Below are 25,433 nucleotides of genomic sequence, written 5' to 3'. Positions count from 1 at the left end.
CTCGTCCCTTCTCTCCCTCTGCAGTTGCACGTTCTAAATGCTCACAAGGCCTAGTAGGACCGCCTCTTTCTTGCACTTCATCGTCATTAGATTTGCCTTTCATTCCCATGTTCCCTCCCCATTGCCCTGTGGGCGCTTTGAAATACAATTATTTTGATGTATAATTGCCTCACAAATGCACAATAAAAAAAATAGCAGACGAACACCATAACTCCATTCTCCAATCTTCCTAGAGCGCATTACTCAAGACCAGTACTCTGGTTCATGACTTTAAATTGGGAGGTTATAAAACATGACCAGCCATAAAGAATCATGTAAAACTACCCAAAATCGTCATATCACACATAAGAATGGAAATACCTACCCGGACTCTGTCCAGTTCCTTGACCTTTGTGTAAAGGTTTGGGTTGATGGAAAGCAAGTCAAAAGCAGGGCTCAGCCATATGTTTTCTATGAGCTCCTTGGCAAAGTTGCTCACACAATATTTGCCGAAATCCCATTTCATTAATATCCGTGCTGGAATACAAGACTCTGCATAGCTGTGGCAACAGTCACAGCAATACTTCCCAAGATAGTCACAATATCGGAGTCTTCTGTTGTATTCTGCAAAACAAAAAGTGTCAGCTTCTGTGAATTATGAACAAGTTCTTAGTACCCGTTCCCCACAATTTTAACAGCTAATTTTTGAGGTTCACCGACAAATTAGGGCCATAGACCGACAAGGTGATTCTCAACTGACTTTATGTTCTGCTCTTTTTTTGTACAGTGCTCCGTGGCTTTTGGCTAGGCTCATTCAATACAAATCCTCACCAAGGGCAAAAACAGTTTGCATATCAGCACACAAATAACAGGTACTTCTCACCTGAATAAATCAGCACGACAGGTCTCTGCATCTGCCTTTCTGGCTATCCTACTAACACCACCTAACCGCCACCTTTACAGAGCCATGTGCAGCAAGGCCAACAGTATTGGCAGAAGGCTGCTATTTAAGATCACTTCCCTACCTTACATCACGCATGCGTGCGTGCATGCATACATACGTACAGTTCAAATGGCTTTGCGTTAGCTAAACCTGGTTCACAGACTCTGGCAAAACATCTTAGTAGTGAAAGGAGTCTTTAGGACAGAAAGAGGGGGTGTACAGTGACCAAACACAAAATAAATAAAATAAGAAAACACAAAAAAATATTGACAGTTTGCTTCCTATGTTACCATGAATGAGAATGCATTCAGTGCCCGTTAGGGAGTTTTACACAAGTCGATGTCCGTGACAAAACTTGGAAAAGCCCACCTCAGGTGACAGGGTTGTAACCCTTTAGGTTTAGACTGAACTACTCAAAGGTTTGGTAGCAATGACCGAGCAGCCGGGCTTAGTCTACAAGGGAGAAGGGCCGTAGCGAGGCACGCAGTACTGAAAGCATACTATCAGTTCAATGAAACATTGAAACTAGCAGTTAGTGTATATAAAATAAAACGATCTAAGGCTTAAGAAATAAGTCATAAGTGCTATTCACACAATAATATAGTAAAATAAAAAGGTAGCACACTTTAAAATCAAACTTAAACTAACAAGAAAGTTGGTGAAAACTACTGATACAAATAAGCAAACTTTGATCAACTCTTGCAACTTAAATTAACCCCTGCCTAGCCAATCTTGAAATGTCCAACCCTATACTAGATAGTCACAGAGTCAAGGGGGGCAATGGAGGCCCAATGACCCAGGGCTGAGGCGGAAGGAGGCAGGTAAGCAACAAGCAGAGTATGAAGGTTTTCTTCAGGTTGCAGGCAAGTTAGTTTAACAATTCAGAGCCCAATGGGTTGTTCACCCCATTATGACTGGGGGTGCCCTGGAGGGGGGGCAAGTAGATCTTAACTGCAGTCATCCAAGAACACAAGAACAACACAGCAAGACCAAGGTAAGTACATAGGCTTGAGACAGTACCTTTTCAGTGAAGAACTTGGTGCAGCATGTTGGTTCCCATGGCGAGTTCACAGTTGTCCCTGGTTTGGGTTTCTTGGCCTGGATAGCTGAAGGAAGGAGGGAACAGACTGATGCACTCAACCAGTGGGGCACCCAACAATGACTCTTCGCACCACTGGTTCATTGGAGCCCTTCAGAGGCTTTGGGTCAGCAATGGTTCGTCTGGGATACTTTTTTCCAGTTCTCGGTCCACAACTCAGCAAAGGGGATGTCTAGGAGCAGAAAAGTGTCACCGTAGGCCTAGAAGGAAGCTCACAAGGTTTTGGGCGGATGTGCACTTCACATGTCGTTGCACAGCAAAGTGGCACAGGTCCCAGAGTATTGGAGTTTGCAGCCCGGGCAGTTCACAGCCATTTGTCGAATGGCGCAAAATGTAGGTGGTCTTGAGACTGGTTAGGTCCAGCAGTCCAGGGGAGGAAGTAGTCTTCAAGAGATCTTCCCTGTCTCTCGGAATTCGGTGTCAAGACTTAAGCAGTCACTAACGGCTCTGGCAGTCACTTGGAAGTTGCTGGGACACCTTTCTACAAATTTCTCTTCGGATCTTCAGTCCAGTGGTGAACTCTGAGGTTCAGCTGCAGGACCCTTGCTGTTTATGCAAGAAAACAGTCTGAGCCCACTAATCGTGATTCAAGCCTTTCATGGAGATCTGGGAAGTGGCGGACCAGGGGAACCGCCAGCTTCACAGTTCAAACTGGTCCCAAGCATGCACACTAAAAGGACAAAGACCAGGCAGTGTGTTACCTCACGCACTTTGTCCCTTCAGGCACACAAAGAACCTTGGCGGGCTTTCTAAGGGAAGCCTGCCAAAGACAGACCCATCAACACCTCCCCCACTCAGGTAGGTACAAGAAGGCCCAGGTAAGGACAAGTCCTCATGAACAGGGCTTAAAAAAAACTTTTAAAAAAAAGTACAGCCACCATTTTAGGCATATGCAAAGACAGCCTAAATCCAGAAAAAGTCGTGCAAAAAGGCACACTGCCACCAGCCTGTCAAAACTTGCTACAGTAACTACACGTTAGACAATGGTTCCCTTCAGCACTCCACATAAGGTGAGTGGTGCTGATGTCACAAAATAAAAATACAGGAGACACAAAAGGGTGTCCTTCCTGTCCTGATAACAGTAGTTAACACAAGTAAAATAAAAAAGAAAGCTCAAGGAGCTTCCAGCAACAATGCACAGAGTGTGCTGCAATAGGAAAATACAGATGCTATAAAAGTTGAAGGAAAGCAGAACTCCATTAAAAAAGGTACCAAAGGGATGTAAAAAGGGTTCCTAAATATAGAATAAAAGAATTAACGAGTGGAGGGGGAAAAAGGTTCCCACTCACATGTAAAGTAACTGGTGAACAATAGTCCTGTCCAGCAAAAAGGTAGGGGGACTCAAAGCGGGAGAAAACACTTTATGTTCCCAACATATAAACAATACAGCAATTCACCACGTCCGCTCCCAAGTAAGTAATATAGCACAATCGCCATTACAATCCAAGTTAAGCAAGAGAGAACACTATCATATCCAGCAACACCAGTCCTTGCTCCATACAATTGGTTGAGGGACCAAATGAGCAAAACCTTGCTTTTAATTGCACCAGCGGAGCATTGTGTGCCTCCATCCTTGCACTTCAAGGCAGGGTCATTTCCCAGCATCTTAATAAAGAACCGTTCCCTCACCTGGAGGTAAAAAGTCCCTCCAACCCCAGTATCAATACATTCCCACAAATACTTAAGTCAAAACAATGGTACCCCCGTTCATCATACAATATATATATATAATAAGACAGGTCACAGCATTAAACACATGCTAGCCCATTAGGTGACAACATCTGAAATCGAAGTGTCAATACGTGCCCAGAGATCAAATATTGCCTATACAGTCCCCAAATGTTTCTGGGCCTAGCACTCCAGTGCACCATGGTCTCGTATTCCGTCTCAATATCATTACAAATAGAGGACATCTTCATCTTCATGCTGCGCCCTAGGAGCACGCCCCCTACCTCAGTTCATTGCAAGTCTGCCCTTTGCCATAACCAGCAATAGGCCCGGTATCCTCCGTACATGGCTAGTAATATTCCTGGTTATAACCTAGCAAAGCCACTAAACCGAGAAGGATCCACTTGCTCCCCTATAATCTCATTCAGGAGGACGAAAACTGCCTTCCAATAATCCAAAACGAGAGGATAGCACCAGGCCAAGTGTATACAGTCTGCAGGTGAGAAGGTGCATCTCCTGCAAACATCGGAGGTGTCTGGGAAAAATACAAATTGGTGTCAAGCTGCTGGAGTGTATTACAGTTGATGAATATATGTAAAATGTATACATTTATATTGACTATTAATAGAAACATTAGTGCCACACATCTTCAGCGATAAACTGAACTAATGATTCTTCCTATTTCAGCGCTGCCACCTCAGCCCACCCGAGTGACCACAATGTTGGCATATAAACAAGGATACCAGCCTCCTCGTATCTTGTGCTACCATCATTACATGGAGAATCGTGGCTGCTGTCCACAGGAACGTAATCTACAATCGGCAATTACAGAAACCTATCTAGAAGTAACCTCCCTCCCCTTAAACTGTTCAATAGGAATAAATTGTCCTTGGGGAAACAAATCCTGAAATAGAGCGATGCCTACTCCCCCCCCCACCTCCCATACACTGCATACAGCCTTTCACGCTTGTCAATGGAACGCCCGGGATATGCACCACAGGTACACAGGGTGAGTACAACACCTCATTTCTCCCTTTCCTTTCTACACGCCCCCAAGCCTTACATGTCGGCTCCACCATGTTCCTAGGACGTGTCAAGGTCTGTGGGGCTGTAAGGGGACGTGTCAAGTTCTGTGGGGCTGTAAGGATCACCGTCTTTAAAAGCGAAGGGCAGCAAGAGCTCTTTATTTGGACGCATCGTCTACCCGTATCAGGGCAGAAACAATAAGATAAGAATGTAGCCTCTGCTGCATCGTAATGTGACTCAAAATCAGGGACAGCAAACCCTCCCCTATCAAGAGGGGCAATGAATTGCCTCGATCGCACTCGTGGTTGCTTTCCAGCCAATCTAAATCGAGACACTAAAGCTTTCACTGCTCTAAACAATGTTTTGGGTACTACCAAAAGGTACATTTAAAAGAAACCTACACAAAACGTACATCATTTATAACGCACCTGTACACAAGTCTTCCTAGGCACAACAAGAAAAGGAGGGGGTAACAGGAGGAAAAAATGAGCTTACTAGGCCTCGTGTCATTCAGATCGCGCAAGTGCAGGGGAGAGGGGAAGGGGAACCAGCCGGAGGGTGGCTCTCAAGTGCAGAGAGAAGGGACTGTAGGGTTACAGATACAGGCCCGTAAGTGCTGGGTGAGCCCAGAGGCAGAGCGAGGGCAACTGGACATGCAGGAGCCTGGGTCAGAGTTCAGTGGGAGGTCAGGTGACCAGTGCGTGGAGCAGTCTGGGATATCAGCAAGGGAGAGGAAGAGAGAAAAAGAAAGCGGAAGTGAAAAGGAAGGTGTTGAGTTGCTTCCAGCACCGGAGAAGCGACTGACCGTCAGAGTAGGAGGAGCGAAGAGCCCAAGAAGGGAGTTTAGGAAGAGAAAGTTGGAGGTAGTGTGGTCTGAGGCCCCAGAAAGCCTTGTGGATGATGCAAATGGTCCTGAACGTGATCCTTGCAGCCAAAAGGAGCCAGTGAAGCGATTTCAGAGCTGGAGAGATACGATCCCTGGGCTTGAGGCCAAGGACAAGTTTCTCAGTCCTGTTCTGGGCAAGTTGTAAAGGTCAAAGAGTGGAGACAGGCAGATTTAGAAAGAGGCTGTTGCAGTAGTCCAGCCTAGAGAGGACCAGGGCTCTAGAGACAGTGAGCTTCTGCAGGAAGTGAGAAAAGGCGGTGCAGCCGATCGTCTGACTTTTTAAAGACTGTTAGAGATGTGTGGAGAGAAGGAGAGGGTGGAGTCGAAGAGGACACCAAGGTTCTTAGCTACACAGGAAGGAGTAGGAAGACGGCCCAGGGTGGGCGGCCAGAGAGATTATGATTGGTTATTTATAACGCACTTAATACCCAGGAGGTTTCTAAGTGCAGACCCAGGGATCGAACCTGTGTTGTTCTGCGTGGTCTTACTTCCAATGCGAGCGCGTTGCCCCAGAGTGATCCTCCTGAGGGAAGAAAGGAGGGAGCAGGTTTCCCAATGAGCAGGATATCAGTCTTACTAGTATTAAGGTCGAGATTGTTGGCGGCACACCATTCCTGAATTGTGACCAGACAGTGTGGTATGAGAGAAGGAGCAGAGGTGGTTGAGGGGAGCCGGAAGGAGAGCTGGGTGTCATCCGCATAACACTGAAAATTAGAGCACAATGAAGTAATGCGGTGGGCAAGAGGTGCCAGGTAGTGGTTGAAAAGCCAGGGAGAAAGGTTAGACCCCTGGGGAACACTACAAGTAGACAGAGATGGAAGAGGAAAGATCCCAGTTGGACCTGGTAGATTTAGCCGGTGAGAAAGGAGGTCAACCAGGCCAGGGCCTGACCAGTGATACCCAGGTTGTCATGGAGGCGGTGGAGCAGGATTGGCATGGTTGACCGTGTCAAAAGCAGAGGATAGATCGAGGAGAATGAGGACAGAATGAATATTAGAGTAAAGATTAGAAAGAAGGTCTTCACAGGTGTCCAGGAGAGCAGTTTCCATGCCTTGAGGAGACTAATAGTTTAGACTTGTCTAGAAACCTTGTTAGGGGTGAACAGGGGAAAGGAGGAGCGGCCACAGACGGGCAAGGTGTGGTAAGAAGAGGAAAAGGAGGTACAAAAAGAGGGTTGACAGGATGTCCTGGGTTCTAGAGGTGAAATGAGATGCCAGGGCCGTGCCGAGGGCCTGGGAGGGAACAGGAGAGGTAGAGACTACAGCAAGATTGTCCAGCCCCTTGCTGATGTTGAAAGGTTTGGCCGAGTTGTTAAATGCTGCAGAGATGCAGGCTTGGATGTAAGCTCTCTTCTTAGAGAGGACAAAGAGCCGGTACTGCCTTTGGAGGCCAGTTTGTCAGAGGGTGCGCCTGATGCCCTCCACTTCCTCTCAGCCAGCCTACACTTGCGTTTAAGGGTGATGAGATCGGAGTCATACAAAGAGTTGCACTTGGCTGTGGGCTTCAAACGGATCTGCATGACAGGGGCAAGGACATCAAGAGAGCTAGAGGGATGAAGATGAGAGAGGGCTGTGTCAGAGTGTGAGTCAGCCAAAGGTGGAGGAGGAGAGAAGGAAGCAATGAAAGCATCAACTGAAACGCTTCATGACCGGATGACCGAGAAGGTAGGTGGTAGTGCTGGGTTCGGCTGTGCCTGCAGGGCAGAGAGAGGTGGGAGGAAAGGAGAAAGTGGTCACTCAAAGAGAGGAGTGGCGAGATGATTTGAGAGGGGGAGGTCGGAGGTGATCAGAACAATCAGACATCCTTGAAACACTTGAGTCTAGGCGCGTTAAAAATGCCTTATATCATATCTAGGATGCCCTACAGTGAGAGTCTGGCCTGAGGGAGAGAGAGAGTGCAAGAGAGTGGCAGAGGTTGCGAAAGAGCCATGCAGAGGGGCTAGTAGCATCCAGGTGGATGTTGAGGTCTCCAAGGAGGAGAAGTTGAGAGGTAAGGAGGGAGGAGTGGTCAGCCCACTCAGAGGTAGAGGGCGACCCAGGTGGCCTATAGATAGTGGCCAGGAGAGATCGAGAGCCTGCAGACCGGGCATTCAAAAAGAAGTAGTCCTGCGTTGGAATAACAGAAGCAGAGATCCACTGAGGGAAGATCAAGGCTACACCCCCGCCAGGACAGTTGGTTCTGGGTGCGGAGAAGATCTTATATCCACCAGGAAGGAGAGTGTCAAAACTTGTGACAGAGCTGGCCGTGAAGCAGGTCTCGGTGAGACAAGAGTACATCCAAATAGAGATCTTCCAGGAGACAGCAGAGGAATGTTTGACAGCAGAACAAGAGTTGAGGGGGTAGTGATTTGGAACAGGTTGCCACCTTTGAAACCTTCCGTGAAGGGGTAAAGGTAAGAGGTACACCCTGCAGAACTGTTGGAAGTGCCAGAGGATGGGCAGAGGAGGAAGGAAGAGAGGTCAGGGTAGACTGAGAGGAAGAGGAGAGTGCCAGAGAGGTGGCAGAGGAAGGAGGCGGCAAAGAAGCAGCAGAAGGTGCCAGAGGAAGGCGGCAGAGTGACCAAAGAAGCAGCGGAGGGTGCCAGAGAGGTGGCGGAGGAAGGCAGAGTGGCTGCTGGGCACGATTTGGAGCAGTATCCTTTGGGTGCACTGCAACAACCATGTCCTCCTGGCAATAGGAACCCAACCTTTGGTATAAGTCTGTTTTACACAGGTTGGTAGTGTGGCTGAGTAGCCAGGCTTACTCAAGAGGGGTCAATGTGAGCCATAGGGGAGTTACACAGTGACAAGTATCCAAATAAACACTTACACTCAAGGTTAATTGATTAAACAATTATTAATTTATTTGACAGTCGGTTTGAATAAGCCTTCTTCAGAAGGGGGCAATATATCAGTAACGCACAAATACACTACAAAATCCACTCTTAGTATGTCAAAGAAAAGGGTCAACACAAGAGATCACACAATTATTCTGAAGCAGGTAAGTACGGTCGAACCCCCAAAGCAGAGCAGATTAAACCCTTCCTGAAAGGAAAAGTAAAACACAATGTCAGAGGAAAGAATAGTTATTCAGGAAGCCAGGCCAGCCAATGTCAATTGGGCAAAAGTCTAGGTGAGCTGAAGCACGTCTTGTAGGAAAGTAAGTCTTGCACAATGTTTTAGAGTCTTTGTAGAAAAATCTGAATGAATGTAGGTCCACAAGCTGGGAGGCTTGCGAGGAGGTAGAAGATGCAAGCAACTCTACAGGAGTAACCAAGACAATTTTCAACTGAGATCAAGTAAGGCTACAACAAGAGGTAAGTTCTTAGACTGTACAGAACTTTCGGTTAGAAGAAATGGTTCCAGCTGGATTCTGTTCCTGTGTGGTTCTGCAGATCCATTTGTTCCTGTGCCTCAGTCGTGGAGACAAGAGGGAGGAGTTCTGGGGGACTCTCACAACACAAAGGGGCGGTCGGCGACAGAAAAGGACAAACTTCTATTCAGCGGCACTTCACGGTTTAAGCTCCTCGCGTCTCAGCAAATATCAACACTGCGGTCTCACGGATGCCACTCTGGACTTTCCTTGAATCTGGCGTCCAGCACTGTTGAAGTGGCTCAGGCTTGGTCAGTCCTGCTTACTGGGAGTCCAGGGGATCTTCCAGCAGCTTGGGTCTGTCTTAAAAGTGATGCACTCCATTTGGTGTTCCTCTCCCTGGCACTTCGGTTCCAGTGAAAGTACAGCCAGCTCAGAGAGGATGTCCAAACGAGTTCACTTTGGAGTTGATTGGTGCCACCAACTCAAGGAGAGAAGTCTTCCTTGCAGGGCTTCTCTACTCAAAAGGAATTCAGAGTTCCAGCACAGCAGCAGGGCTTCGCCGGGCAAACCAACGGTCCAGGAGTTGCAGCAGGCGTCTCTTCCAAGTTCTTCTTTGGATTCCTTCGTCCAGCGGTTGACTCTGCCTTCCAAGGCAAAAACGACTCACCTTTTATTCAGGTTTCTCCCATTCATTCCAGCCTAGCTGTCGATCACACAGCAGGATGGCTGTGCGGGACAGCCAGCCGGCCAATCACCTTTGGGAGCATTTATGTAACCAAGGGGATTAATTGGGCGACACCTTTACTTCCGTCCCCTGCCAGGCATACTGGAGCCAGAGGCAGGCTTCACTTGGGAATCCCGCCAAAGACAAAATGAAGAAAGGGACCAAACCTGGTTTGGCGCGCAGAGTAAATCTCAAGAAGGACCTTTCTAACAGGAAATGGCGAAAAAAGAAGACCAGGCCATTTTTACAAAATGGACACCCGTGGGTGCCTTGCTGCAAACGCAGCCTGCAGTAAAAACACTCAATGGTAGTAAAAAAGTAAACCACTGCCAACAGCCATTAATTGTAGAAAGGGTAACAAAAATGTTACATGAGAAACTAGACAAAGGGGATACCAAGTATCACTTCCAGCAACCTATGGTAAGAAAATGTGTGCTGGGTCTAGAAAGTTACAATATGCAAGTAAAGTCGATTTCCCTTCACTGCTCTTGGAAACAGTTTATCCAAGAGAAGGTATTTAAACGTTTGGGAAATCTTAAGACTTCCCTATGCCACTGCACTGAAGGTGCTGTGTGTCACAATGTAAAAAGATGATGCCTATGGAGTTTGTCAGACTCCATAATCACAAGAAACACAAGAGTCCAAATCACAGAAAAATACATGAAAGAACTGTCGCACTCTCTCCAGGTTAAAAATTAAAAAGTCCTGGAGTCCTGCAACAGTGCTGGGGGTTTCTAAGGTAGAGAGGAATTAGCACATTTCTAAGAATTCTCCCCAACAGTGGCCAGAGAGGGGCAGTAGGAGTAGCAGGAGAAGAAAGGAAGTTGATAAAGGTGCGGGAAGAGTATCAAAAAGGAGGATTGGTCCGAGTGTCCTGGACCAAGACAGTGCCATTTAAGTAGACATTAATGATGGTTTTAGAGGAGTGGAAGGGGGACAGGAGGGCCTTCTACTGGGTGCCACCATTAATGGGAGAAGAGGAAATAGGAGAACAAACAGACAATATGGGGGGTCCATAGGCCTGGAGAGGGAACGACAGAGGATGTCGTTGAGGGTTTTTGTCTGGAGGAAGCACTGGTGTAGGTATCGGTGATAACTATGAAATCAGTTGAATGTAGAACCTTCAACAAAGCATGAAATCAGATGCAATACAGAACCTTTATCAAAGCACAATAACAAGGAACCTAGAAATAGTGACTGCAGCAATGCAATGCAAAAGCACAATGTCAATAGAGAAGAGAAGGGATGCGTGGCAGGATGAGGGGTCCTACGATGCGAGGGAGCGCAAGCGGCCTAAGATGGGGCACGGCCTAACATTGCAAGGGGGTGCACGCAGCCTAAAGTTGCTGAGCTGGCGACTGTAGCAGTGCTGATGGACATACGCGTACACCCATTTGGGTAGAGTGTAGATTTAAATTTCTTTGTGAAAATAAAAACTCCAATAGTGAATGGGGATGTTGGAGTTAATGACGTTCCCTTTGGCAGATTACCAAATGTTTGTATGTAGTTACATGTCAGATTGGAATCTGGGGGTCACCTGCCAGGCTCCCATGGGCAGATCAAAGCAGAGCTCTAACCCACAACCTTGATTTGCTGCTGGGACAAGATTATGCATATCTACAAGGCCCGCTGCTAGAGGACGTATTCATGCATCAGATAAAATCTTATTCCTGCAGAGCTTTTTTGATCTATTGTACAGTCCTTTCCATTAACACCATTACATCCCGCTAGCTAGGGGAAAAAAATTACTTGCCCAATCACCAATCATTGCCCACATGCACACAGCAAACTTTTACTCATCAAGATTCAATTATCACACGCCAATGGCAAGGGGAGTGCACATTTTGAGACGTGAAATGTACTGCATTGATTACTCATGGGCGTCTCCAAATTTCTGAGACCCCCCTAAAATTGGTTATTCATAGTGTTGGACATAGTTGATGCTAAGACGTTTTACCACATTACGGCCATTTTAAAGACTCTACATTGGTTACGGTCTAAAGCCAGGACTCAGGTGAAGTTATAATGCATTTATTTTAAACCTATCCATCTTCAGCACACTGCACATCTGTTAAAGTAGGCTCTTATTTTGTAATAAATATTAAATGTGTCTCATTACGCCTTTCCTCTATATTAAGTAGACCAATTAACCCATCTAAAATGTTACAAACTATCAATGTTGCATCGGATGAGCCTCAAATTGGTCTGCCCGCCTAAAGTTGCAATGATAGCTCAGCAGGACCTTGCAATTGTCAACCCCCACTGTACAGTGTCAGGAAGGACCCAAGAGACAATGTTTTCAGTACTTTTGAGCTCTTGGATGTTCGCCACCTTTGTACAAACAGATCAAAGAAAGAAAAAAAAACGTTGACATCTCTATCATTCAAGGGTTTTAAGTGTTTTCACCCTTGCTATTTAAACCATTGGCCTTTCAACTTGGTCTTTTCATCACGGCTGTTTTTTGCACCATTTTTTAAAAAAGAAATAGGGAGTAGGATGTGAGTTCCCGCAACCCCCACATCACCTCAGCCTGCCACCCACCAATCTCCTACCCCAAACAAGCAACTCATTAATTTTTTTTTTTTTAAAGCGGCAAAGAAACGACTGCAATGAAGACACCACGTTGAAAAGGCCAAAGGTTTAAATAGTCGCTATGAAAAAACAGTACGCGCATTTAATGAATCCTGGTCTGTAAAAGGGTCGCACCATGAACAGATGTCGTCACCCCCCCCCCCCCGCGGGGAAGGGTTTTGTACTAGATGGATGAAAACCAAATAGGCATTGTACAGACCGATACATGTGTATCAAATCACCAAGGTTTGTGTACAATTCTAAAAGGTCAAACTATTATTCAGGCTGTAGGCTCAGAGTATTAGTTGGAGGGGGGGACGGGTTGGGAAGGGAAGGCCTTCATTATTTGGCTCATTCTGTACACCTTACTAATTTCTGCTGGCTATTTAAAACGTGCTTAGGTTTATCACAAATACCTGTTGCTTAATTCCCTTTACTCACTCCTTGCTCCTCGATCCTCTAGAATTTGCCAGGGCAACCTTAAAAATGTGAACATTAATAAATAACAGTCTTTTTCCATCCCATGGGAAAGTAGTGTATACATTGTAGAATACTCTAAAATAACCAGTTGTTTGCGCAACACGGGTATTAATCATGCCAAAACATGGGTGTAGGGGGCGGGGCGGCGCTAACCTGTGCTAATTAGTTTGCACAGATACTGAATGACGAGCCTCACAATTACAAAAATTGCTGATCAACAAAATGCAAAGAATCGGTGGAAGAAAAACAGATTTTACAAATCATCAGATCATGAAACCATTTGTTCTCAAAATAATGGGGAAATGGCACCTACAGCCCTCCGTGTATGCAAGCCCGCTCAACACTTTACAATGCAAATATACACAGAATACAAGAGACAGTTTACCGGGAGATTGAGAACACGTTTATCTTTAGGGACAAAGCACAAGCTGGAGTCGCAAGAAGGTAAAATGCAAGGTAATACACTTACTGGGTTCCACCTCTGTACCGCAGCCAGCACAGCGGAAATGTTGCGCTGCTACCACGTCATCTCTCCTGCACAAAACACAGACATCAGGTTTAATCCCCCGGTAGTTTTTGCCCTGGCATAGTTAAATCTTTACCAAAAAAAACAGTGACCTGTGCGCGCAGGCTTGACAACCGCGCAGATTACACTGCCTTCTGTCAGGGAACTGGGTTGATAGACCTATTCATATGCCTTTATTAATATGAACAGCAAACTATGCATATTCTAAAGAGAACCAATCATTGAATCTTAAACATGCACAGAGAATGAAAAGACTGCTGACACTTTTTTTTACAAAAAGATAAAAACGAAAAAAGGGATTTATATTGCAAAACCCACCTCTAAGACTAGACCAGCTGGGAAACGAGGTTTTTTTGCAAACAGGACTTTCTTCAAAATAGAAGATCTCAGGGTAGCAAGACACCGGCGTTAACGACTGATTGGGAGAGTACGCTTTGCAGGTTTGTGTCCCAGAAACAAAGGTAGGAACTCGAACGAAAAGGGCAAATTGCAAGTACAGTCGATTCAGAGCAATTGGACTATGGTATGCCATCAAGAATCCAGAATACCATGCAAAATAAAAATTATGCAACGTTCTGGTGAATCGGCAAACTTGCGCCAGCTATTGAGAAAAAATAATAAGCTGGACTGCATTTCTCATATTACTAAATGAGTATCTGAAGCATGGGTTTTCTGTTGAGATGAATTTCTAAAATCATGCCTGGTGGACAGATTTTCGGAGGTCACCCTAGTTATGGTTAGCAGGGAAACAGAGTTCAGACAAAACACAATCAATGTAGTGTGACGAGCAGTCAATGCTTAATCTCAGGAGAGGGAGCATGGTCAGGGGCACTCAATGAGTCCACAAACGAGAATACACAATAATTCAGACCAGGGGTCTGCATCTTTTGGCTCCTCAGATGTTTTGGACTACAATTCCCATGATATCTGGCTATTGACCAAGCTGGGTAGGAATTATGGGAGTCGTACTCCAAAATAGCCGTGAGGCAAAAGTCAGACTCCTACCTTAGACAGTCAGTTGTAAAAAACAAAGTTAATTTATTTAGTCCTTTAGAACACACTGAAAATTGAAATGACCAGGTAGTATTATCACACAATACTCTATAATACAAATATAGCAATCACCAGTATGTTCAAGTAGGTTCATTCACTACACATCAAATAACTTTCCATGCAAAAGAGGCAGATAATGCAGATGCAGTGCAAATGATGAGAACCAGTAAAGTTCAATTCCCTATATTCCAGAAGGCCAAAACTTAATATGTATGGAGCCTAGTGCCCAAAAGTCACAAGTTCCAAACACACCTCTTTAGGATTGCAAATGGACTTGAGCGGTGCCAAGTTCAGCAACAATTTACCAGAAGACAGGTAAGCTCTGCTCTTTTCTAGACTCAAGGCTAATCCAGGGGCAGGATACTTGACCCAGATTCTATAACTAAAGGTAAGCAAGAGAACGATAGGGGATTTGGTCCCAAGGTTATCCTATGGAGGCAAAGGTGGGTGGGGGGCAGGCAAGCACAGATATGCTTACTTACATCCTCCTATTCCCCCGCCCCCCCGACTGATTTTCAAAATGGGATCACAAAGGGTTGAATGGGGCTGGGGGAGGGTTGTGGAGGGGGGGGGGGGAATAGTCTTCCATCCTTTGTTCCAGTGGGAGGTGCTGAGGGGTTGCAAGTTCAACAATTCTTCCAGTCGGGAGCTGGTCAGTCCATCGGGCAGTCCAAGGACACTTCTGAAAGCTGTGAGGGGTTGGATCCCTGAGGAGACGTCGAGACTAGTTGGTTCCACTAGTCCAAGGGCTGAAGCACAGACAAGGGTGCTCCGATATCAGGCAGAGGAGCAGGGATTCACCAGGCCGGTTCCTGGAGAAGTTGCTGGGCCACTGCAGAAGTCGTCAGGCTGATATTCGTTGAAGGGTATGCAGTGTTAACGGAAAAGAAAATAAGGACACATTTTAAATGACACCTGCATAATGACCAAGTCGAATTATTTAGTAAAAGTATATGGGGGTGGGGCAAGTGATTAAAAGGGGTGGGGATGGTTGGGGAGGGTAAAAAGGCTGTAGAACTGGGGGGCTACACCGAAATAAAAACATTTTGGTTTCTCCACTGTACTGCACGCAAGGCAAAAATACAAGAATTCAAAAAGGGAAACAGTTTCCCCAGTATTGATAGTCTGAAGGACTGATCAGTTGTGCCATAATGAACAAAAGGGAGGAGAAGCAAAGGCTTTACTTCTCCACAAAAAGTCAGGACAGGATCAAAAACAGAGCAATAAGAATGGGGTTCCATAGGGAACTATGGGGGGAAAGTTGCAAAAAGAAAATCTTTGCCAAAACCTTCGGGGATGGTTATCGTCACCAAGTAACCCATTTGTTATAAAGGATACTAGATTGTTCCTCAATGTAAAAACTCCACAGTGTTCTTTAAAGGACTTTAGTAGAAAACTTGAATTGGTCTCCAATTTCTTCTAAAGTATAGAAGCTCAGCCTTATTTGGATTACACTCTACATTCTGCTGAGGGATACAATTCCCGGTTCTATGTTATTTCATCGCCGGATTTTTCATCGTGGGACTTTTCATTGCCGATTTTTTCATCGCCAAAAACCCTGTCTTTTCTATTTTGGGGGGGTCCCCCCCAAAACCCCTCAACTTATATAATCATACTCCAACCCCTATAAAACCCCCCCAAAAAAATTTTGGGTAAAAAAATTGGTTTTTGGCGATGAAAAAACAAAATCGGCGATGAAAAGTCCCACGATGAAAAATCCGGCGATGAAATGCGTGTATACCCAATTCCCGGGGTTCCCTGTATTTCTTGTATATGTCTCCTTACTGGTTTCTCCAAAAGCAGTATCTTGATGATTAGAGGTCTCCCGAAGGACTCTCAATTTCTAGATGTACTTTTTGTACCAGTATCAAGAGGAAGAGGGCACCCATTACACGCAGTCTTATTAAATGTCATTAGATGGACCACTACGACGAGGTGATGACTCCTGAGGTAATCTGTTGGAACAGTGGAATTGGGTGGACCACTGTGCTAGAGATCCTGATGCAGTCTGCTACATCAGTGGTATTTGTGTTGCCACTGCCCTGAGAGAGATGCCTCCCTATGCACTCTGTTATATTTGCACCCCTTCCCAGACACCACTAGGGTCACCTGGCCATACCAGTTACCTGTGGTATTCGTGGGACATTGCTATGTGAGCACTTCTCTTTCTGCGTAGCCCTGCAGCAGGCTGATGGTCTTGGTCTTTTTTCTGGTCCGACGGTCCACCTCTCTGCAGTCACGCCACCACCAAGTGAGTTAGCTCCCAGGATGATTCGGAAGCATCCTGGCAAGATGCCTCTGCTTCACCTTCTGTCGTCCCAGTTTGAATTTCCCGGGTTAGGTTCGCGTACTGCACGCTTCCGCTAGGACTCTCCTGGTCCTTTCTTGCTTTCTGCCTTATATGGTGGACTCCGCCCTCGTAACATCAACACCATTCACTAAATTCTCTAGTATTATTCATGCCTCCCATGGGCCACCTCGTTACAGTACTTGATTGTATTTGCATACTGATATTCCATATGCTTCCTGGTCCCAGTATATTTTACATCTGGCACAGTCATGGTCCCAGACTAGAGGCGTCCCCCCCAGGTGGATGACCTTATTCCCAGGAGAAAAGTCCCTCCCTATGAGGTCCTGCTGTATATTACCACCCCTAGGGGGATTATTGGGGAGCAGCTTCACCTCCTTAGTCTCACAGGAAAGGGCTCCCCTCTGGTGAGAAGTGACTAGACCACGACGAATCGTCACAACACCTTACAAAATACAACCCCCATCTGAGCACAGATGCCATCAGGAAACAATGTATCCAAAACGTTTTTTTTGAAATTATATTAAAAAAAAATAAAGAAAATAAGTTGAACAACTTCATATAGAGGGCGTGCTTGATAAAGAAATAACATATTAAGTTATTGAATCACTTCCAACAATGGATTTACAGCTTGGCATTGGTTATAGATGCACATGCCACTTAATCTGCCATCTATATGTGTGTTGCAGAATTGTATGTAGTATCTTAAAGTCTTGGCTTAAACCATGGACATGTTTGTAAGGAGACACTTACGGCAAGCAAAAGCCTGAAATGCCCCACAACTCCGGCAGAGTGCAGATTATTTTTTCCACTATTGTGCTTGGCATGGAGAAGCATTGCTCAAGAAAACTCTACAGAAGGCGACGCTGAACAGAGTATGGGGACCCTGCCGGGCTTCTTTCCTAAGACCAGGTCACAGGTGTATGACTTCTTTATGGTGAACTGGCTGGTTTGTGCATTGGAAAAACGGATGTACAAGTTATTCACCCCCTCAAACCAATCTCAAGATGCACAACAATAGTTATAGATAAGGAACTGGTTTCTTTAGTGGTGTGAAGAGATATGATAATGGCATTTATAACGTGCCTACACAAGTGTTTCAAGGCGTGACAAGGGAGGGGAAACAGAGGGAAGACAAGAAACATTGATCCTACTAGGCCAGGTGACATTGAGATCGCATAAGTGCAGGGGAGGGTGCACGGGGAAAGCACAAAGGGATAGGGGAGGGGGCAGTGCAGTACAAACAGTAAGATAAATAAAGACAATAATTAAAAGTGCATACATCAGGTGTCAAGTGCTAGTCGGGGCTGTAGGGATACAGAACAGTCCACCAGTGCAAGGGTTACCAGGAAGGCAGTGCAGGTGTGAAACTGGCAGGGAGGGGACCTGGGCCCGAGATCAGAGGGTAGCCAGGTAACCAGTGCAGTTTCAGATTCAGCCAGCAGATAATGCAGGGGAGAGGAGGAGAGAAAGCAGTCGCAAAGAGGAAGGTCTTGAGGTGCTTCCGGAACCGGAGATTGTTCTCCTCAAGTTTCAGAGAGGCTGGGAGGCTGTTCCAGAGGGAGGCCCCAGCAACGGAAATATCTACCATCAACTCGCTGCTTGGAGAAGCGACTGACCCTGACGGAGTTGGAGGTGGTTGAGCAAAGAGCTCGAGAGGGAAGATATTTAGCAAGAGCGAGTTGAAGGTATTGGAGGTCCCAGACCCCAGAAGGCCTTCACTGCAGATGGTTTTGAACTTAAACCTCGCCACCACAGGGAGCCAATGCAGAGATGTCAGTCCTAGAGAGATATGATCCCTGGGCTTGAGGCCAAGGATAAGTCTTGCAGTCCTGTTTTGGATGAGTTGCAGAGGGAGGAGAGTAGAGGAAGGCAGATTTAGAAAGAGGCTGTTGCAGTAGTCCAGCCTTAGAGAGAACCAGAGCTCTGAGACAGTGAGCTTCTGGGGGAAGGAAAGCAAAGGAAGAATACCTCGGAGGAGGTGCAGCTGGTAGTAGGTCTTCTTAGAGACGTCGGAGATGTGCAGAGAGAAGGAAAGTGTGCAGTTGAAGATGACCAAGGTTTTTAGTCTCACAGGTGGGAACAGAAAGAGGGCCAAGGGAGGGCCAGACAGTGACAGGAAAGGAGGGAGCAGGTGTGCCGATGAGGAGAATCTCAGTTTTACTGGCATTAAGACAGAGATCATAGTGTGTTCATTAGGAAAGATTTCTTTACTGCACCTTCCCTTCCATTTTTAGGACCCCCCCAAACTTTGTGCTTTTATTTTTGATCCCAACCTGTACTTTTACAGTGCAGTGAAGCCTTAAGCTTCCCTACGCTACCTTTTGCTCATCTGTAATGGGGGAATTGACATGTCCTTCAGGCTGTCAGTACTGGAACACATGGCTTCCCTTTGCCTTGTGACTTTGGTTCTCACATCATTGTACAAAGCATCTTACAATGGGGTACACAGTGTTAGTCTAGGGCAAAACAAAGAATGTTCGGTCACTCTAGGTGTGTTAAATGGACAAGCTTGCGAAAGCAGCGACTTAATTTTTTGGTGCTTTTAGTTTTAGTCTTACTGCGTTTGGCTACCAACTGTGGCAAGTGTCCAAACACGGCAGTGCCACATGTCGCTTGTCCTTTGGCCATCTTGTTCTTGTGTGAGTTTGCTGGCAGGATGTGGGCCAAGACTGTCTGGTCCCAATCCAAACACTGGTTTCAGTGGGTCTGAGTGGTATGCATGAATGTTTCCGCCAGTGGTCCTGATTGGACCAATGATGGGAAACGGGGTGTGTGGCTCGTCCTGCTATTTGGAGTCGGCCCTTACCTGATTTTACACTCTTACCTGGCTTTTAGGATAAGAGGACCCCTGCACCATTGATCAGAGATCCTGGAGTAACCTGAAGGAGTGAAGACTCCTGTCCAGCTGTGAGACCCGTGAAGAGACTAGAGACCCCGAATGAAGGAGGCCTGGCAACCAATTTCTGCTGCTGTCCTGGTGGAGCCTGGTCGTGATCTTCAGCAGTCCTGCGAGAGAACTGCGTCTCTTGGAGTGGAGGAAACATCCATTCATGTCGTCTGCTTGTTACCCTACAAAGGAGAGCCTTCGGAAGTGTCCCTGGACCATTGGTATCCTACAAAGGAGAGCCTTCGGAAGTGTCCCAGGACCGCCCTGTGGCTGACCAGCTCAGAGTTTGTGCTGCCGACGTCGCCATTCCGAGTTGTAACCTGGAACTTGGATTCTCAGCTTGTCCTACGAGACTTTCCTCAGCGAAATTTCAGAGCCCTAGCTTCAAGGGGACCCGAAATAGGAGGGAAAGTCTGACCGCAACAAGCAAGGCCATGCAACGCCATGCTGCGGTGACCACTATCTAAAACAGCCTACCTGACCAGAGTCCAGGAACGAGAGGGGTCCTACATCAAGTTTTGCTGCATTCTTCATCCGATAGTCCTTGCACCAGCGAAAGACACATACCGGATATCAGCTCGATCCCGCAACTCTGAAAATGGTGGACTACAGCGGGAAGAGCAACCTCGAACACTCTTCCATTGATCTGCCACGTCTGGCGAAGAATCAGAGTACGGGGGGGACGGGCAGTTACAGTTGGTCTGACCTGCCCCTAAACTCCCTTTACAAGTTTTCCTAACTTTTACAAAACCTCTAATATACTTTGGTCTTACCATAGCTTGCTGGCGCAAGCATTCCGAAGGTTGGGGACACTTCTATTAGTTAGAATACATTGTGCTCTAGGAACTGTTCCTGAACTTTTGGGCATAAAGCCGCAGACTTAAGGACTTCTGATGTTATGGATAACTCTGTGAACCTTTGGTGCATAATTTCATCTGTACTTTCTTTTACAGGGGTTTGATTTGTATTATGCCCTCAACCAGTGACTGTATATTTGTAATCCATTAGTGTTGTGAGATATTTATACCTGTTCATAGTCATTGCTCAGTGACATTTGGCCATAAATAAATAATTTTTGGACATACGGTCCAAGTGTAATCTGTGATTCCCATTGTGTGTACTCATTGTGGACCCTTTACAAGCTCATCACCCATTGAGACTTAGCCTAGCCCCTCGTCACCGCTACCTTTGGCTATAGCTCCCCAGAGTTGTCCCAGTCACAATATAGGTTTGCTTTCTATACATCTGTCCACCAGGCCAGAGTATAGAAAAATCAGTCCCAACAGGTATTAAGTGGTGACTTCCCTTAAAGGGAAGGTAGAGCTGTAAAATGACTTTCCCCAACTGTGTGCCTTACCCAGGTTCCAAATGCAAGGTGCACCATCCTGTGAATGTGGAAACTTGGCTCCCTCTAGTACCCTCGAAATATCTTCTATTGGAATGTTTCCTACAAAATCCACTCTAGTCGCTGCCCTTTCAGGGGAATGGGCAGTCTATAGTCCACCAAATGTCTTCAGACATTTAGCTAACACAACAGAGGCATTACGCAACCCACTACTCTTTCATACCCTCATTCTACATTTGCAGTTCATCAGTTAATCAAATGTCTCAAAAATGTTGGACGGTTTAGTCTACATAAGGTTTTAATGATCATCTTCCTTCAAAGTCCTGCCAAGTTCTGTCAACTACAATGTGTGGTCCTTTAACGTAAAGTGGCTATATCATCCTCCAAGGCGTATTTCATCATCCCTGCAACATGTTTTAGACTGGTTTCTTTCATTAATAGTGCTGGGTGACTAAATTGAATTCCAAGCATAGCCACGACCTACAGGCCAAGGCAGTCCAACATGCTGTGCTAAATTTGGGGTTACAGTGCCTCTACCCATTTTAAGGGTCAAACTATTAATTGGGTTGCTTTTTGGAATTAAAAAAATAGAATAAAAAAAGTAACAAAATAAATAAATGTTATGCAGGCCCTTCTTTGTGGTGAGACAGCAGCAGGTTAATGTGGTCCCAGTAGAGAGGTGTCTAAGCTCGCAAGGTTTCCAGTGATGTGATTAAATGGAAAGGTGCTCGTGCAACAGTGCCATCAAGTTCCTGGCAGGTGCACGCAAGGACTCAGACCTTGGAAATGCAATGGATACAGAGCAAGGCCTTAGAATGGTTGGTCCCACCAGTCCAGAGTAGGAAAGCACTCACTTCAGATCTTCCTGTCTACTTCAGGGCAGAAGTCCTGTACGTGGTGGTTAGCTTTGCCAATAGTGTTCTGTAAAGCAGTACTCTGGCAGGTCTCAGGTGGCCCTTCAGATGCATGGATCCTATCGTTGGTCTTGAATTCTTTAGGGTCCCTTTTATTCAGAATTCTGGCAGGGGCTGCCCTGGCCCACATAACATGCAACATTCAAACAGGCAGAGCCTGTCTAATTAGGGACAGCACGCCACCTCATTTTGCCCAGTAACAGGAAATACCCAGACTGAAGTGCGCCCTAGTTTCAGCCAGTTCTTGCACCGTATTGTCTGAAAGTTTTCGGTGCACATCAATCGCATTATGTGTCCTGGTTGAGACTTGAAATTAGGGCTCCTTAGGGAAGTCAAATAATGGATCATGGAAAAATAAAAAGGGGCCGATCCCGATTCAGAGTGTGGTGGCAGAAATTGAAGTGGGTCATTTGTTCATGTACTTCTCCGTCTCTCCCATGTATTAGCTCAGCCATCCGTGGCTGCCATATTAAACTGTGCATATGTTGTTGTGCAAATGTCTTAATTGAAATGGGATTCTAGGGACACCGCTAGATGCGTCTCGCTTCGGCTTTACCCACTTCTCATGTAGTCCAGTTTAGCATAAGTAAGCGTGTTTAAGCTCACTGCCTCGCCAGGCGACAGCTTCTGCAGGAAGAATGAGCAACATTAGGCAGACCGGCACTGCCAGAGCTGTGCGAGAACTGTAGGAGTAGAAAGCCACTGAGGTGTGACAAATCGAGGGATTCAGTCACTTGTTCCCAGGGGGAGCCTTTCCTTGCGAGGCTAGGGAGGTGAGCCCGCTACACAATATTCCCCCTGGTGAGGCAGCAAGCAGGATCTCACATGGAGAGATCCAACCCCCCCCCACGGGTAGAAGGACTCCCGTGCTTATAAGGAACTCTCTTTCCATCACATTAAGAAGCCCACTGAGATCATACCAGCTGACAAAAAAAATAAAGAAGTCCTCGTACACCTGTTATTGTGGTATTATAGCTAAAAACTATCTGCCTGGTACTGAGAAAAGTAAAACTCCAGGAGTGATTGTTAGGCAAGATTGTATGTAGTAATCCTGTGGGAGACTACACGAGCCTTGTCCTCTTGGAAATAGGTAACCCAACCTTTGGTCTAGACCTGTACTACACAAGTTGTTAGAGTGACTGAGCAGCCAGGCTTATCTCAAGGGGTCAATGTGAGCTGTAGGCTTGTAACAGAGATTCACAGTGACAGGTATTCAAATAACACTAAGGTTTCTTATTAAAATAATTATTAATTTAATAGTCAGTTTTAAAATGAGCCTTCTTTAGAAATGATCAATATGTAACAATAAAATACACTCCTTCAGTTTCAGTAAGTAGATATACCCTTTTGGGATGGCACACAGACACTTCCTACACCCTGAGGTGACTTCAATTGCTAGGACACTGAACATTGATCTACCACTTTCACACCCGATGCAATACTGAGGAAAAAGGAAAAGGTTGGAGAAGGAAACAAAAGGTTAACAAGTTTCTCAAATAGGTAAGCACTTTTCAATCCCCCCATGAAATATAGGTTAACCCTTTCCCAGCTATACAAGCAAGGTATGTATGAATTTTGGTGGGACAGATCAACACATGGCCAGAGGGTAAGAAGAGTCTTTAGGGAGCCAGGACAGCCAATGTCAATTGAGCAAGGTCTAGGGGAGCTGCGGCACTTTTGAAGATTGCACAAAAGTTTTGCACAATGTTAAAGAGTTTTTGTGGTAAAAGAATCACTGTTTTGCCACAAGCTCAGAGGCTTGTGAGGGGCAACGCTGCAAACAACTCTGCAAAGGGCATCAAATGCCAGTCTCCAGTGAGAGCAAGCAAGCTACACACAACAAGAGGTAAGTACCCCTAGTTACACAGTACCTTGAGGCTGAAGAAAAGGTTCCAGCTGGCTTCTGCTCCCATTGTAGACCACCAGATCCTGTTGTTCCTGGGCCTCAGTCGCAGGGACAAGAGGGAGGACATCTGGGGACTCCTGCACTACAGTTTGAAGGTCAGTGGCAGCAATGGGCACACTCCAGATCAGCGACACTTCACGGTTTCATCTACTCGCAAATAGCACCACAGCAGTTCTTGGACACCTTGGAGGACTTTCCTTGCTTCTGGGGTCCAGCACTCTGTTCAGTTGGCTCGGGCTTAGATAGTCCTGCTTCAAGGGATTCCGGAGGATCTTCCTGGAGTTTGGGTCAGGCTTAAAAGCGATGCACTTGACCAGGTGTTCCTGTCCCCTGGCACTCGGTTCCTGCAGCAAAGAAGTACAGGCAGCAGAGGGAGGATTGGGGGGGCTCGAGTTCCAGGCCAGTACGTCTTGGGGTGGATTGGTCCCACCAACTCAAGGGGAGAAGTCATCCTTTCCGGGCTTCTCTAGTCTATTAGCAATTCGGAGCTTCCGCACTGCAGCAGGGCTTCACCGGGCAAACCAACGGTCCAGGAGGATGCAGCAAGCTTCTCACAGTTTCTTCTTCGGTTCCTTCGTCCAGTGGTCGACTCTGCCTTCTTGCAAAAGACCTCCCCTTTTAAGAAAGTTTTTCCCATTCATTCGCAGCCTAGCTGTCACTCACACAGCTGGTTGGCTGTCCTCCAAGGACAGCCAGCCAGCCAAATCACCCTTGGGTGCATTCCTGCAACCGCAGAGACCAAGCACAGGGAGTTTCGGGAACTTCCCTCACTTCCTGCCCTGCCAGACACGCTGGAGCCAGAGGCGGGCTTCACCAGTGCATCCTGCCAAAGAGAAAAATGAACAAAGGGATCAAACCTGGCTTCTCAAGAAGGACCTTTCCAACAAGAAATGGCGAAAAAAGAAGACTGGTGCAATTTTGACAAAATGGGCACCCATGTGTGTAATACGGAAGCGGAGGATTCAGCCTGTGGTAAAAATGCACAATGGTAGGAAAATTAAACCACTGCCACCAGCCATTAGTTGTAGAAAGGGTCAAATAAAAAATGTTACATGAGAAGGTAGACAAAGGGGATACTAAATAACCCCTCCAACATTCCAAGTAGGACAGTGTGTGCTGGGTCTACAAAGAGAAAAAAGGTAAGTAAAGTCAATTTCACTTTACTACTCTTGGAAACAGTAGTTTAGCCAGGAGAAAGTATTTAAAGCTGGGAGAAATCCAAAGGACTTTTCTGCGACACTACTGAGGGTGCTCTGTGTCACAATGTAAAAAGATGATGCCTATGGAGTTTGTCAGACTCCAAAACCAAAACTAAAACTTAAAATAGAATAAAAATACACGAGTGAGAAAAAGGGCTCACTCACTCCAGGATAAAAATCAAAAGTCCTAAAGTCAAGCAAAAGAGCTGGGGGTCTCTACGGTAGAAGAGAATTAACACAGAAATGATAATTCTCCCTAACAGTGATAATGAATAAGTACCTGATGGGTACCAGGACGAAGCAAACAAATGGCGTTATAACAAATACAACTCAAGTACATACTGGGAAGAAGACTAGTTAGTGGAGTTATAATGAATGTAACTCAGAAACTGAAGGACTCCCACAAGCTACCTAGGAAATCATAACAGAGAGACAGAGAGAGAGCTTGGAAACAGCTGCAAGTTCGGAAAGAAGGCTGTTTCCCGAGACGGAGGAGAGCCATGGGAACCAGAGCCTTGACCCTCCCTGCTGCAGAGGCAGGATTACAGGAACCAGCAAGATTGCCACAAGTCCCAAGAAGGACATGTAAGAAAGACGGACGACAGGTTACAGAGAACCGGCA

The 25,433-nt window shown here is 46.1% G+C and overlaps 1 protein-coding gene across 3 annotated transcripts in view; it reads right to left on the bottom strand.

Moving 5' to 3' along the window:
- The window catches only part of RUBCNL (rubicon like autophagy enhancer), a 166,299-nt gene that overhangs the window by 19,569 nt on the left and 121,297 nt on the right, over nt 1-25,433 (bottom strand). For all 3 annotated transcript variants that reach the window (XM_069639061.1, XM_069639060.1, XM_069639059.1), the window contains exons 10-11: nt 13,140-13,204; nt 365-603 (exon numbers count right to left, since the gene is read on the bottom strand). In XM_069639061.1, the coding sequence (XP_069495162.1) occupies nt 365-603; nt 13,140-13,204 (304 nt within the window). The remainder of the gene's footprint in view (nt 1-364; nt 604-13,139; nt 13,205-25,433) is intronic.

Source organism: Ambystoma mexicanum, chromosome 7q (genome assembly GCF_040938575.1).
Source record: "Ambystoma mexicanum isolate Mex_15411 chromosome 7q, UKY_AmexF1_1, whole genome shotgun sequence".
Classification (NCBI taxonomy): Eukaryota; Metazoa; Chordata; class Amphibia; order Caudata; family Ambystomatidae; genus Ambystoma; species Ambystoma mexicanum.
Note: the sequence above shows the minus strand (reverse complement) of the source record. Positions and strands in the feature narration are given on the sequence as shown.